The following is a 15,775-nucleotide window of genomic DNA, read 5'->3' on the forward strand; positions in this document are numbered from 1 at the left end:
TCAAACCGGAGTGGAAAACTGCAGTCGACGTCATCAAATGCTATTAAATACAGTCGGATCACGCATTGATTAAGTTTTTACTTAAGTAAGAAACGCTCAAATGTTCCGTGTTCTAAGACACCAAATTCACTAACGATATTTTTTTGTTACTCTGTATTTTATGACGAGTAAAATTCATAAACCTCCTCATTACAAAATTTCCTCCAGCACTCTGTCGCGTCTTAATTCCTTTTTACAATTACAGGGTGTTTCAAAAAGATGTATAACGATAAGGTTAAGATTTCGGATTAAAATGTGTATATACGTCTTTTTGGCACACCCTGTATTACCGTCAGCATTTTGTTCTTAAACAGGTAAAAAGCCACCCGAGGTATGACAATTTACAGTACCGAATCAGATACTTAATTCTTGCCTTCATACATAAAAATATTGAGAGGTTTGCTCGTACGTTGATGGCGATACTAAGCGATATTTTGTCAACCTAAAATCTCACATGGACTGAACTGGGCTCGATCCAGGGCTTTCGCGTAGGAAGCAAGGCCCATACTATGATACTAATGATGACAAGAGGTACAGATACATTTTAGTGACGTGGCAGGGGAGAATATTCTGGAGATCGGGGTCCATCATATGCAAGTATACACTTCATTCGTAGACATGTCTTAAATTTCATGCTCATGATAACACGACGAAAATATTAATCTGTGGGCTAAAACGTACATTCATGGCAATTATACTTGTTGCAAAACATTTTTGATTCCACTTTTTAAATCCTGGGGCAAACCAATTATATTTTACTCAGCCTATTAATATCGCTTGATCGGCAAACAGATTCATAAATCATTTCATCGCAATTTGATATCACGTTCTGTCGAAAGCAATTATATTTGTTTCACGAAAATTCGATCCAATCGGCTCTAAAATTAAATAATCACGTTAATTATATTCAATAACTGACCACAACTAAACCTCGACGTACATTAATATGAGGTACAATGACTCCCAATCGTGAAAGATAGGTTGAAAGCTCTGTTATCGTGGATTTAGAACGTGTAGACTTACGCCTTTGGTGTTAATCGTGCACTGTTTCGACCATGGAACCAAGACCTTAATTGTGTGTTAAATTCTAATATACAGTTCTGAAATTAAACATATACGTGCACGTAAGACGTCATAAAACACACTTACGAAAACTGTATTTCAGCAAAAGGGAATTGGTTAATTATTTAAATCTGTCTAAGTATCTGAATCATCATTACCTCCGTCACTGGATGGATAAATGTTGAACTTCTGGTCCTGAAGCCACGAAGTTACGCTGACAAAATCACGCACGAAGCTCGGGACAAGACAGCGCAGGACCGCCATGTTACCTCTCGACACGGAGCTACCGGTGGCGCCAACGGAGAAATCTTGCATCACCACTGTAACGAAACGCAATGCCAACATATACTCAGCAAATAGCTGAGAGCAATGATAAACAGTGTTTAAATCAGAGAAATATAGCTCAATACGAAATTGGTAATATAAGATAGTGTAGTTGCGTCAAATTGTGACTTATTAGATTAAATTAATTATTCGGTTTTTCCGTCAAATCACAATGTATTTAAAATAAGATAATTAAAATAATTAAAATATCGAATAATCGATATGGAACACAGAATGATATTTTAATTATTTTAATTATCTTATTTTAAATACATAGTGATTTGACGGAAAAAACAAATAATTAATTTAATCGAAATTGGTAATATTCTTCAAATCATTGAGGCAAAATTATATTTCAAAGCTGAGCTCATAGATCAGCGCGTCTGATTAACTTTTGTAAAAATAAAAAGTTTTAGTCAGAATTTTGAGTATGAACTTGGAAAGCCCGGAATTTTTCAAAATTGAATAAGAGGTAATAATACGTTTATATACTGAGAATTTTAACGTTGTATTACTTGTAGACCAAATAGAAGAGATCATCGCTGCATTTAATTAATGTTCCATCAGTAAAACGACGAACCGAATGCAAAATTTTCTGACGTATTTAGTTAAAATTTCGCCTGTTCGATACTGACGGGAGGAACATCGAACTTGCAAATTCCAAAATGTGGAAAGCGGATACATGTTTCATCGTTCGCTTTACTTGTTTCGACAGATGTCAGAGTTAATACACGTAGCAATAAATTCAACAGGACAACACGATATTCGTTAAAACGCTGCAGACAGATCTGCTGAAATATTTAACTTTTGAATTTGACAATCGTTATTCCCAATTCAGCAAATGGACGTGGGATTGCAGATCTCTTCACTTACCACGCTTATTTATATCAGCGTAGGACTCGCCTAAAATTCTAAAACCTTAAGTCCGTGCTACGTGAATGTATTTCATGTACAAATATAATTTCGTCACAGCATTTATTTATTTTGCACAGATACAAAACAGTTGAGGTCTAATATCGTTTTGTGCGTTAATCCTTATAACAGATAAGATTAAATAAAATTGGAGAGAGAAGTTTATATATTACAGATTACGCGTGGGTACAGCTTAGGAAAATAGCTGTCATGAGGAATTTTTTAACACTTTTAAAGAAACTGTACCACGACGTCCAGTGAGTTTATTATGACTTCCAAACCTCCCAAAGCTTTGAAACTTCATACAACTGCTGTTTGTCGATGAATAGGTCAGTTTTACGATACGACACCACAGCTGGAATGAACCCTATTCGATGTAATGTCTGCGTGGTTGATGCAGTAATAATGATTCAGATATGTTCTACTTTAACTGAAAGTCCGATGGCAAAACGTTGTAACCGAGCTTTACAATTCACGAAGCCATAAATGTTTTGCCGTCATGAATGTATTTCTACCTAACGAGTCAATGTATGTGCAGACCAGATACAAAGACAACGTGACCATAACATTTGATTCAAATGGAATAAAATGTAGACCTATTAAAATTTCCCGTACATAGTGTTACTAAGTACCGTAGAATGTAGATTTTTTTAGGTCGAGTTTTCAAATACATTCTGTATTTTTTTTTTTGTATGAGAGATCACTGAAGTGGGACCAAGTTTCTCGGAGAACAGGGACTTTGAACATTTTCTAAAGTTAGCCAAGTTCGCTGTGGGTTCATGTGTACTGATTTATATATATATATATATATATATATATATATATATATATATATATTCGATATCTACTCGTTCGCCATGGGATTTTCGATGTGCTACAAACTTTTGTACCACACAACAGACTCGAGTTACCTAAAGCAACAATTTTTGATTCCATGATGAGAAATAAGACCTATTCACTGTGGCAAAATTTTCGAAGAAAATTCGTAGTGGACAATTAAATCGAACGTCTTACATAATTACTGTAATCTACGAAGAACAGCTTCCGAAAGTCCTCACATACATTAATAGAATTTAAAATTACGCAAAAATAATCATAGAGTACAGACAGGAATTTCAACTTGAGGTACGAGTTGGCTCATTTGATAAATTATATTTACTGTAATATGAAAAATACATATAATTCGACAATTATATTTTGGTTGCAAGTTCCGGGCGAATAATTCTTTACCGTGGCAATAGAAAATTATTAAAAAACAGTATTGTACTCTACCATACACACGTATTTTCCCCTCCAGATCTGTAATAAGACAATATTATATATTTTTCAGAATATTTAATTTTTTATAAATAATTACGATTTCTTACACAATCTAGTGTGTCATCCTGTGACCTATTGCAAACTGGATTTGAGGTACCTGCAGTTTGCTGTCTATTTAGATTAACTTTTCTTACTTTCCAGTTATAAAGCACGTGGTAGTGGCTGGGAAACTTCAACTTCTGTTATCCATAAACTCAAACACGTGATGCAGACATAAATCATTATGTTCACGTAACTCTCAACAAAACGTTAGAGCGAAAGGATACAAATAATAAATTTATACTAAGCCACATATAAATTGATATATATCCGTTGTTTAAACAGTTTAAAATTTAAATTTGTTTACTGTTACGGTGGTGAAAATCCGATAATTAATCAGTTATTAATAGGAGTTTATTAGCTTGTTAGTATGAATATTAACGTGTAATTTGTTGGAATTATATAACGCTGACGGATAACGATATTAAGCTACTTTACACCGTGAAACAGGCTTTCAGTATGATAATCGTCAGTGTATAAATTCCGCTACATTTGAACATCGATTTAATTGTACATCTAAGAGACATGATTATGTTAGTATATTTTATGTTAAATTTAAATTTAATAATATGTAATTCTCCCTACTTTAATTACGAGTGTCAACAAAATGATACCAAGTTCACAAAGTATAAATATTCCGGAGATTTTTTACGGATTTCTACTTTGAATTTTTATCAGCTGCAAGAAATATACATTTTTAAGCTTTTAATTTTTCATACACAATTTCAGGATATATCACATCACATCGCAGTTTGATTTAGTGTGCGCGTACGTGTATAGTGAGAATATTTGAACTGGAGAAGTCTGAAATATCAGGGGAATTAAAACAGCTACGCAACGAGAAGCTTCACTTCACGGTTCGCACTCTAATCCATCACTGTTACGTCGAAAACACTCACATCGGCCGGGCATTCTGCCCGATTTGCATTATTTATCCTCGCTCAATGGTTCATATTTATATGGCGTTCGTATCCCATTATACTGTTCCCCCTTTTAAACATACCTTAAAATATTCTTTGAGAAATTTAAATTGTTTAATAAATGACATAGTAGAATACACTGTTACAGCTGTTAACATGTCTTGTAAGCATGAAAATGTTCGCATTCTAACGACGCTTACAATTCTGAAAACGAACCAACGAGCTATGGCCGCGCTCCCGTGATTTTCCACAGGCACTACTTACTAATTTAATTTACAAGATTTGATAAGATATGGCGAAGTTACGCGTGGTAAGTACTTTAATATTTTGTTATTAATGAAAACTAACATTAAAGCAAATAAATACCACAGAGCTTAGGGTCCGAAAGAAATTTAGCGTGAAGATGATTTTGTTTCAGACGAGAAGAATACAGATGATTTCCGTCTTCTGGGTTGTTGCGCTGTGTAGTCTGGTCGATGTTAACCAACGTTTCAGAGGTCATACTGCCTCCGTCATCAGAGTATGAAGATTTCTGTCTTCTGGGTTGTTGCGCTGTGTAGTCTGGTAGATGTTAACCAACGTTTCACAGGTCATACTGCCTCCGTCTTCAGAGTATGAAGATTTCCGTCTTCTGGGTTGTTGCGCTGTGTAGTCTGGTCGATGTTAACCAACGTTTCAGAGGTCATACTGCCTCCGTCATCAGAGTATGAAGATTTCTGTCTTCTGGGTTGTTGCGCTGTGTAGTCTGGTAGATGTTAACCAACGTTTCACAGGTCATACTGCCTCCGTCTTCAGAGTATGAAGATTTCCGTCTTCTGGGTTGTTGCGCTGTGTAGTCTGGTAGATGTTAACCAACGTTTCAGAGGTCATACTGCCTCCGTCATCAGAGTATGAAGATTTCCGTCTTCTGGGTTGTTGCGCTGTGTAGTCTGGTCGATGTTAACCAACGTTTCAGAGGTCATACTGCCTCCGTCATCAGAGTATGAAGATTTCCGTCTTCTGGGTTGTTGTGCTGTGTAGTCTGGTCGATGTTAACCAACGTTTCAGAGGTCATACTGCCTCCGTCATCAGAGTATGAAGATTTCCGTCTTCTGGGTTGTTGCGCTGTGTAGTCTGGTCGATGTTAACCAACGTTTCAGAGGTCATACTGCCTCCGTCATCAGAGTATGAAGATTTCCGTCTTCTGGGTTGTTGCGCTGTGTAGTCTGGTCGATGTTAACCAACGTTTCAGAGGTCATACTGCCTCCGTCATCAGAGTATGAAGATTTCCGTCTTCTGGGTTGTTGTGCTGTGTAGTCTGGTCGATGTTAACCAACGTTTCACAGGTCATACTGCCTCCGTCATCAGAGTATGAAGATTTCCGTCTTCTGGGTTGTTGCGCTGTGTAGTCTGGTCGATGTTAACCAACGTTTCACAGGTCATACTGCCTCCGTCATCAGAGTATGAAGATTTCCGTCTTCTGGGTTGTTGCGCTGTGTAGTCTGGTCGATGTTAACCAACGTTTCAGAGGTCATACTGCCTCCGTCATCAGAGTATGAAGATTTCCGTCTTCTGGGTTGTTGTGCTGTGTAGTCTGGTCGATGTTAACCAACGTTTCACAGGTCATACTGCCTCCGTCATCAGAGTATGAAGATTTCCGTCTTCTGGGTTGTTGCGCTGTGTAGTCTGGTCGATGTTAACCAACGTTTCACAGGTCATACTGCCTCCGTCATCAGAGTATGAAGATTTCCGTCTTCTGGGTTGTTGCGCTGTGTAGTCTGGTCGATGTTAACCAACGTTTCACAGGTCATACTGCCTCCGTCATCAGAGTATGAAGATTTCCGTCTTCTGGGTTGTTGCGCTGTGTAGTCTGGTCGATGTTAACCAACGTTTCAGAGGTCATACTGCCTCCGTCATCAGAGTATGAAGATTTCCGTCTTCTGGGTTGTTGCGCTGTGTAGTCTGGTCGATGTTAACCAACGTTTCAGAGGTCATACTGCCTCCGTCATCAGAGTATGAAGATTTCCGTCTTCTGGGTTGTTGTGCTGTGTAGTCTGGTCGATGTTAACCAACGTTTCACAGGTCATACTGCCTCCGTCATCAGAGTATGAAGATTTCCGTCTTCTGGGTTGTTGCGCTGTGTAGTCTGGTCGATGTTAACCAACGTTTCAGAGGTCATACTGCCTCCGTCATCAGAGTATGAAGATTTCCGTCTTCTGGGTTGTTGCGCTGTGTAGTCTGGTCGATGTTAACCAACGTTTCACAGGTCATACTGCCTCCGTCATCAGAGTATGAAGATTTCCGTCTTCTGGGTTGTTGCGCTGTGTAGTCTGGTCGATGTTAACCAACGTTTCAGAGGTCATACTGCCTCCGTCATCAGAGTATGAAGATTTCCGTCTTCTGGGTTGTTGTGCTGTGTAGTCTGGTCGATGTTAACCAACGTTTCACAGGTCATACTGCCTCCGTCATCAGAGTATGAAGATTTCCGTCTTCTGGGTTGTTGCGCTGTGTAGTCTGGTCGATGTTAACCAACGTTTCAGAGGTCATACTGCCTCCGTCATCAGAGTATGAAGATTTCCGTCTTCTGGGTTGTTGCGCTGTGTAGTCTGGTCGATGTTAACCAACGTTTCAGAGGTCATACTGCCTCCGTCATCAGAGTATGAAGATTTCCGTCTTCTGGGTTGTTGCGCTGTGTAGTCTGGTCGATGTTAACCAACGTTTCAGAGGTCATACTGCCTCCGTCATCAGAGTATGAAGATTTCCGTCTTCTGGGTTGTTGTGCTGTGTAGTCTGGTCGATGTTAACCAACGTTTCACAGGTCATACTGCCTCCGTCATCAGAGTATGAAGATTTCCGTCTTCTGGGTTGTTGCGCTGTGTAGTCTGGTCGATGTTAACCAACGTTTCAGAGGTCATACTGCCTCCGTCATCAGAGTATGAAGATTTCCGTCTTCTGGGTTGTTGCGCTGTGTAGTCTGGTCGATGTTAACCAACGTTTCACAGGTCATACTGCCTCCGTCATCAGAGTATGAAGATTTCCGTCTTCTGGGTTGTTGCGCTGTGTAGTCTGGTCGATGTTAACCAACGTTTCAGAGGTCATACTGCCTCCGTCATCAGAGTATGAAGATTTCCGTCTTCTGGGTTGTTGCGCTGTGTAGTCTGGTCGATGTTAACCAACGTTTCAGAGGTCATACTGCCTCCGTCATCAGAGTATGAAGATTTCCGTCTTCTGGGTTGTTGTGCTGTGTAGTCTGGTCGATGTTAACCAACGTTTCACAGGTCATACTGCCTCCGTCATCAGAGTATGAAGATTTCCGTCTTCTGGGTTGTTGCGCTGTGTAGTCTGGTCGATGTTAACCAACGTTTCAGAGGTCATACTGCCTCCGTCATCAGAGTATGAAGATTTCCGTCTTCTGGGTTGTTGCGCTGTGTAGTCTGGTCGATGTTAACCAACGTTTCACAGGTCATACTGCCTCCGTCATCAGAGTATGAAGATTTCCGTCTTCTGGGTTGTTGCGCTGTGTAGTCTGGTCGATGTTAACCAACGTTTCACAGGTCATACTGCCTCCGTCATCAGAGTATGAAGATTTCCGTCTTCTGGGTTGTTGCGCTGTGTAGTCTGGTCGATGTTAACCAACGTTTCAGAGGTCATACTGCCTCCGTCATCAGAGTATGAAGATTTCCGTCTTCTGGGTTGTTGTGCTGTGTAGTCTGGTCGATGTTAACCAACGTTTCACAGGTCATACTGCCTCCGTCATCAGAGTATGAAGATTTCCGTCTTCTGGGTTGTTGCGCTGTGTAGTCTGGTCGATGTTAACCAACGTTTCACAGGTCATACTGCCTCCGTCATCAGAGTATGAAGATTTCCGTCTTCTGGGTTGTTGCGCTGTGTAGTCTGGTCGATGTTAACCAACGTTTCACAGGTCATACTGCCTCCGTCATCAGAGTATGAAGATTTCCGTCTTCTGGGTTGTTGCGCTGTGTAGTCTGGTCGATGTTAACCAACGTTTCACAGGTCATACTGCCTCCGTCATCAGAGTATGAAGATTTCCGTCTTCTGGGTTGTTGCGCTGTGTAGTCTGGTCGATGTTAACCAACGTTTCAGAGGTCATACTGCCTCCGTCATCAGAGTATGAAGATTTCTGTCTTCTGGGTTGTTGCGCTGTGTAGTCTGGTCGATGTTAACCAACGTTTCACAGGTCATACTGCCTCCGTCATCAGAGTATGAAGATTTCCGTCTTCTGGGTTGTTGCGCTGTGTAGTCTGGTCGATGTTAACCAACGTTTCACAGGTCATACTGCCTCCGTCATCAGAGTATGAAGATTTCCGTCTTCTGGGTTGTTGCGCTGTGTAGTCTGGTCGATGTTAACCAACGTTTCACAGGTCATACTGCCTCCGTCATCAGAGTATGAAGATTTCCGTCTTCTGGGTTGTTGCGCTGTGTAGTCTGGTCGATGTTAACCAACGTTTCACAGGTCATACTGCCTCCGTCATCAGAGTATGAAGATTTCCGTCTTCTGGGTTGTTGCGCTGTGTAGTCTGGTCGATGTTAACCAACGTTTCACAGGTCATACTGCCTCCGTCATCAGAGTATGAAGATTTCCGTCTTCTGGGTTGTTGCGCTGTGTAGTCTGGTCGATGTTAACCAACGTTTCACAGGTCATACTGCCTCCGTCATCAGAGTATGAAGATTTCCGTCTTCTGGGTTGTTGCGCTGTGTAGTCTGGTCGATGTTAACCAACGTTTCACAGGTCATACTGCCTCCGTCTTCAGAGTATGAAGATTTCCGTCTTCTGGGTTGTTGCGCTGTGTAGTCTGGTCGATGTTAACCAACGTTTCAGAGGTCATACTGCCTCCGTCATCAGAGTATGAAGATTTCCGTCTTCTGGGTTGTTGCGCTGTGTAGTCTGGTCGATGTTAACCAACGTTTCAGAGGTCATACTGCCTCCGTCATCAGAGTATGAAGATTTCCGTCTTCTGGGTTGTTGTGCTGTGTAGTCTGGTCGATGTTAACCAACGTTTCAGAGGTCATACTGCCTCCGTCATCAGAGTATGAAGATTTCCGTCTTCTGGGTTGTTGTGCTGTGTAGTCTGGTCGATGTTAACCAACGTTTCACAGGTCATACTGCCTCCGTCATCAGAGTATGAAGATTTCCGTCTTCTGGGTTGTTGCGCTGTGTAGTCTGGTCGATGTTAACCAACGTTTCAGAGGTCATACTGCCTCCGTCATCTGAGTATGAAGATTTCTGTCTTCTGGGTTGTTGCGCTGTGTAGTCTGGTAGATGTTAACCAACGTTTCACAGGTCATACTGCCTCCGTCTTCAGAGTATGAAGATTTCCGTCTTCTGGGTTGTTGCGCTGTGTAGTCTGGTCGATGTTAACCAACGTTTCAGAGGTCATACTGCCTCCGTCATCAGAGTATGAAGATTTCTGTCTTCTGGGTTGTTGCGCTGTGTAGTCTGGTAGATGTTAACCAACGTTTCACAGGTCATACTGCCTCCGTCATCAGAGTATGAAGATTTCCGTCTTCTGGGTTGTTGCGCTGTGTAGTCTGGTCGATGTTAACCAACGTTTCACAGGTCATACTGCCTCCGTCATCAGAGTATGAAGATTTCTGTCTTCTGGGTTGTTGCGCTGTGTAGTCTGGTAGATGTTAACCAACGTTTCACAGGTCATACTGCCTCCGTCTTCAGAGTATGAAGATTTCCGTCTTCTGGGTTGTTGCGCTGTGTAGTCTGGTAGATGTTAACCAACGTTTCAGAGGTCATACTGCCTCCGTCATCAGAGTATGAAGATTTCCGTCTTCTGGGTTGTTGCGCTGTGTAGTCTGGTCGATGTTAACCAACGTTTCAGAGGTCATACTGCCTCCGTCATCAGAGTATGAAGATTTCCGTCTTCTGGGTTGTTGTGCTGTGTAGTCTGGTCGATGTTAACCAACGTTTCAGAGGTCATACTGCCTCCGTCATCAGAGTATGAAGATTTCCGTCTTCTGGGTTGTTGTGCTGTGTAGTCTGGTCGATGTTAACCAACGTTTCACAGGTCATACTGCCTCCGTCTTCAGAGTATGAAGATTTCCGTCTTCTGGGTTGTTGCGCTGTGTAGTCTGGTAGATGTTAACCAACGTTTCAGAGGTCATACTGCCTCCGTCATCAGAGTATGAAGATTTCCGTCTTCTGGGTTGTTGCGCTGTGTAGTCTGGTCGATGTTAACCAACGTTTCAGAGGTCATACTGCCTCCGTCATCAGAGTATGATGATTTCCGTCTTCTGGGTTGTTGCGCTGTGTAGTCTGGTAGATGTTAACCAACGTTTCACAGGTCATACTGCCTCCGTCATCAGAGTATGAAGATTTCCGTCTTCTGGGTTGTTGCGCTGTGTAGTCTGGTCGATGTTAACCAACGTTTCAGAGGTCATACTGCCTCCGTCATCAGAGTATGAAGATTTCTGTCTACTGGGTTGTTGCGCTGTGTAGTCTGGTAGATGTTAACCAACGTTTCACAGGTCATACTGCCTCCATCATCAGAGTATGAAGATTTCTGTCTTCTGGGTTGTTGCGCTGTGTAGTCTGGTAGATGTTAACCAACGTTTCACAGGTCATACTGCCTCCGTCATCAGAGTATGAAGATTTCCGTCTTCTGGGTTGTTGCGCTGTGTAGTCTGGTCGATGTTAACCAACGTTTCTGAGGTCATACTGCCTCCGTCATCAGAGTATGAAGATTTCTGTCTTCTGGGTTGTTGCGCTGTGTAGTCTGGTAGATGTTAACCAACGTTTCACAGGTCATACTGCCTCCGTCTTCAGAGTATGAAGATTTCCGTCTTCTGGGTTGTTGCGCTGTGTAGTCTGGTCGATGTTAACCAACGTTTCAGAGGTCATACTGCCTCCGTCATCAGAGTATGAAGATTTCTGTCTTCTGGGTTATTGCGCTGTGTAGTCTGGTAGATGTTAACCAACGTTTCACAGGTCATACTGCCTCCGTCTTCAGAGTATGAAGATTTCCGTCTTCTGGGTTGTTGCGCTGTGTAGTCTGGTAGATGTTAACCAACGTTTCAGAGGTCATACTGCCTCCGTCATCAGAGTATGAAGATTTCCGTCTTCTGGGTTGTTGCGCTGTGTAGTCTGGTCGATGTTAACCAACGTTTCAGAGGTCATACTGCCTCCGTCATCAGAGTATGAAGATTTCCGTCTTCTGGGTTGTTGTGCTGTGTAGTCTGGTCGATGTTAACCAACGTTTCAGAGGTCATACTGCCTCCGTCATCAGAGTATGAAGATTTCCGTCTTCTGGGTTGTTGTGCTGTGTAGTCTGGTCGATGTTAACCAACGTTTCACAGGTCATACTGCCTCCGTCTTCAGAGTATGAAGATTTCCGTCTTCTGGGTTGTTGCGCTGTGTAGTCTGGTAGATGTTAACCAACGTTTCAGAGGTCATTCTGCCTCCGTCATCAGAGTATGAAGATTTCCGTCTTCTGGGTTGTTGCGCTGTGTAGTCTGGTCGATGTTAACCAACGTTTCAGAGGTCATACTGCCTCCGTCATCAGAGTATGAAGATTTCCGTCTTCTGGGTTGTTGCGCTGTGTAGTCTGGTCGATGTTAACCAACGTTTCAGAGGTCATACTGCCTCCGTCATCAGAGTATGAAGATTTCCGTCTTCTGGGTTGTTGCGCTGTGTAGTCTGGTCGATGTTAACCAACGTTTCACAGGTCATACTGCCTCCGTCTTCAGAGTATGAAGATTTCCGTCTTCTGGGTTGTTGCGCTGTGTAGTCTGGTAGAAGATTACCGACGTTTCACAGGTCATACTGCCTCCGTCTTCAGAGTATGAAGATTTCCGTCTTCTGGGTTGTTGCGCTGTGTAGTCTGGTAGATGTTAACCAACGTTTCAGAGGTCATACTGCCTCCGTCATCAGAGTATGAAGATTTCCGTCTTCTGGGTTGTTGCGCTGTGTAGTCTGGTCGATGTTAACCAACGTTTCAGAGGTCATACTGCCTCCGTCATCAGAGTATGAAGATTTCTGTCTTCTGGGTTGTTGTGCTGTGTAGTCTGGTCGATGTTTACCAACGTTTCAGAGGTCATACTGCCTCCGTCATCAGAGTATGAAGATTTCCGTCTTCTGGGTTGTTGCGCTGTGTAGTCTGGTCGATGTTAACCAACGTTTCAGAGGTCATACTGCCTCCGTCATCAGAGTATGAAGATTTCCGTCTTCTGGGTTGTTGCGCTGTGTGGTCTTGTCGATGTTAACCAACGTTTCAGAGGTCATACTGCCTCCGTCATCAGATTATGAAGATTTCTGTCTTCTGGGTTGTTGCGCTGTGTAGTCTGGTCGATGTTAACCAACGTTTCAGAGGTCATACTGCCTCCGTCATCAGAGTATGAAGATTTCTGTCTTCTGGGTTGTTGTGCTGTGTAGTCTGGTCGATGTTTACCAACGTTTCAGAGGTCATACTGCCTCCGTCATCAGAGTATGAAGATTTCCGTCTTCTGGGTTGTTGCGCTGTGTAGTCTGGTCGATGTTAACCAACGTTTCAGAGGTCATACTGCCTCCGTCATCAGAGTATGAAGATTTCTGTCTTCTGGGTTGTTGCGCTGTGTAGTGTGGTCGATGTTTACCAACGTTTCAGAGGTCATACTGCCTCCGTCATCAGAGTATGAAGATTTCTGTCTTCTGGGTTGTTGCGCTGTGTAGTCTGGTAGATGTTTACCAACGTTTCAGAGGTCATACTGCCTCCGTCATCAGAGTATGAAGATTTCTGTCTTCTGGGTTGTTGCGCTGTGTAGTGTGGTCGATGTTTACCAACGTTTCAGAGGTCATACTGCCTCCGTCATCAGGGAGAATATTCATCGCCCTGATGACGGAGGCAGTATGACCTCTGAAACGTTGGTAAACATCGACCAGACTACATAGCGCAACAACCCAGAAGACAGAAATCTTCATACTCATCGCCCTGATGACGGAGGCAGTATGACCTCTGAAACGTTGGTAAACATCGACCAGACTACACAGCGCAAGAACCCAGAAGACAGAAATCTTCATACTCATCGCCCTGATGACGGAGGCAGTATGACCTCTGAAACGTTGGTAAACATCGACCAGACTACACAACGCAACAACCCAGAAGACAGAAATCTTCATCTCCCTGATGACGGAGGCAGTATGACCTCCGAAACGTCGGTAAACATCGACCAGACTACACAGCGCAAGAACCCAGAAGACAGAAATCTTCATACTCTGATGACGGAGGCAGTAAGACCTCTGAAACGTTGGTTAACATCGACCAGACTACACAGCGCAACAACCCAGAAGACAGAAATCTTGAGACTCACCGCTGTGAGAACCTGAAGTCTTACACGAGAAGAATACAATATTGGTACAAGAAGAAAATATAAGAAGTCCAAACTCTGCAAACTCGGTATAAATTATAAACGCAACTGCAGTTGAATACAAATACACGAGCAGAGCAGATGCGCGAAGAATCTACTTAAATTTCTTTGTTCCTCGCGTCTTAATTCAGTTTATTCAACTAAACCCATATTTTTAGGCGTCTGGTTCAACCCCAGGAGCACTTTCTTGCAAACAAACAACGACAAATAATCCATTCGAACACGACGCGCTCTCGTTTTAGAACAACAACAACAATCCACTACCTTAAACTCCGATGGCTACCTTCCTGTATCACCTTCTATGAGTCGTCGTTCATAATTAGATAAACACTTTTCATTCTACGACAAGTTCAGGACTTCAAATAATTCACACTCTTAACTTAAGCGACCGAACAATCAAGTCACAGATGACAAAACATTTATTCGCCAGAGAACGGATAAACTGATAAAATGTTCGGGACACGAAAAACGTTTTTCGGAAAGTTTCAATAAATAATGTTTAAAAATAGTATTAAAATATATTAAAATCGAGTACTCGATACGGAACAAAGGATAATATTTTAATCATTTAATTATCTTATATTACTTTATTGTGATTGACGGACAATTTTAATATATTTTAATACTATTTTTAAATAAAATCACAATATGACGCACCTACAATATCTTATAAATAATGTTTACTGATCTATCCCCTCCACCCCACCGCCTAAGAACTATAGAATTATTATTATTTCAATTTACACGTGAACTGATGTCTGAAGAGACAGTTCTGTTAAATTACAGGAAACATGTAAAAGTACGATGTAAATCATCAGTAATGCCTCGGTTATAATTTCAGGACTTACATCCCTTTACCCGGTCACCTGTTAGATTTTACAGCAAATTTCGATTTATTTCAACTTCAATCGATAAATGAAAAATTCGACATAGAGAAATAAAAATCGAAGATAGTGATCGAGAGATAATTTTAATGTGTGATTTGAGTTATAAATCTAGAAATTCTTAAAATACGAGACCTTTTGAATATAATACGTTTCAATAATAAAATAAAATACGCCTTCGACACGAGAATTCGCTGATATAAATGTCCTCATTTTGCGTCTACTGTACCTGAAGGTTTCCATAAACACCTAGAAAATTAACAAGCAATAATTTCTAAATGTAGGCTAAAAATTCTGGAATTATAAGTCATTAGAAATGATCTTTAAAAAATAATTTCGAACATGAAAATGAGTTAATTGAAAGTTGTTTCAACAACCAGAAGTTGCAGATTACGTCATAACCCGTAACCTTCTTGTAGTGAGGTCCTTTTTGTTTCGTACACTGTAACAGACTTGCCTCATTTGTCATTAAGCGACGCACCAGAGAGGCACAAAATCTCCACAAAGTGTCAACGCCATTGCCACGGGGTTTTGCCCCCACCCCCACCCCCACCCCCACCCCACACACACTGAAGCGTTCGGCGACACAACATCTTTCGGGGGCCTGCAAAGACCATCCAAGTTTCAGAAAATAATGACTAACAGAATCCAAAGCTTGGATGGACCAAAAGGTCTCATTAAGAGTATAAAAAGAGAAATTTCAATGTGTAAATTGAAACGGGTTTGGTGCTTCAACGGAGTCAGGCCTTTGGGCGTTCGTCTCTTCTGCTCGTAGGAGGAAGTCGTCTTGAGTGTGGACGTCGGATGACGGAGTGATACTCGAGTTCAAGAAAGTTTCAAATGAATCTGGAAATAACAGCGTTATCGACGGTCAAAACCTAACGCACTTGTCGACTTAAAATCATAACTTTCCATGTACCAAAA

General features: G+C 41.7%; 1 protein-coding gene across 6 annotated transcripts in view; it reads right to left on the reverse strand.

Annotated features, from left to right (window-relative positions):
- Positions 1–15,775, reverse strand: part of LOC110839492 (cell adhesion molecule Dscam2-like) — a 186,116-nt gene that overhangs the window by 36,188 nt on the left and 134,153 nt on the right. For all 6 annotated transcript variants that reach the window (XM_087354717.1, XM_022083712.2, XM_022083714.2 and 3 more), the window contains exon 5: positions 1,260–1,421. In XM_087354717.1, coding sequence (XP_087210843.1) covers positions 1,260–1,421 — 162 coding nt within the window. The remainder of the gene's footprint in view (positions 1–1,259; positions 1,422–15,775) is intronic.

Source organism: Zootermopsis nevadensis, unplaced genomic scaffold (genome assembly GCF_977971745.1).
Source record: "Zootermopsis nevadensis isolate Lab colony 2312 unplaced genomic scaffold, Znev_1.0 Znev_ptg000023l, whole genome shotgun sequence".
NCBI classification, from domain to species: domain Eukaryota; kingdom Metazoa; phylum Arthropoda; class Insecta; order Blattodea; family Termopsidae; genus Zootermopsis; species Zootermopsis nevadensis.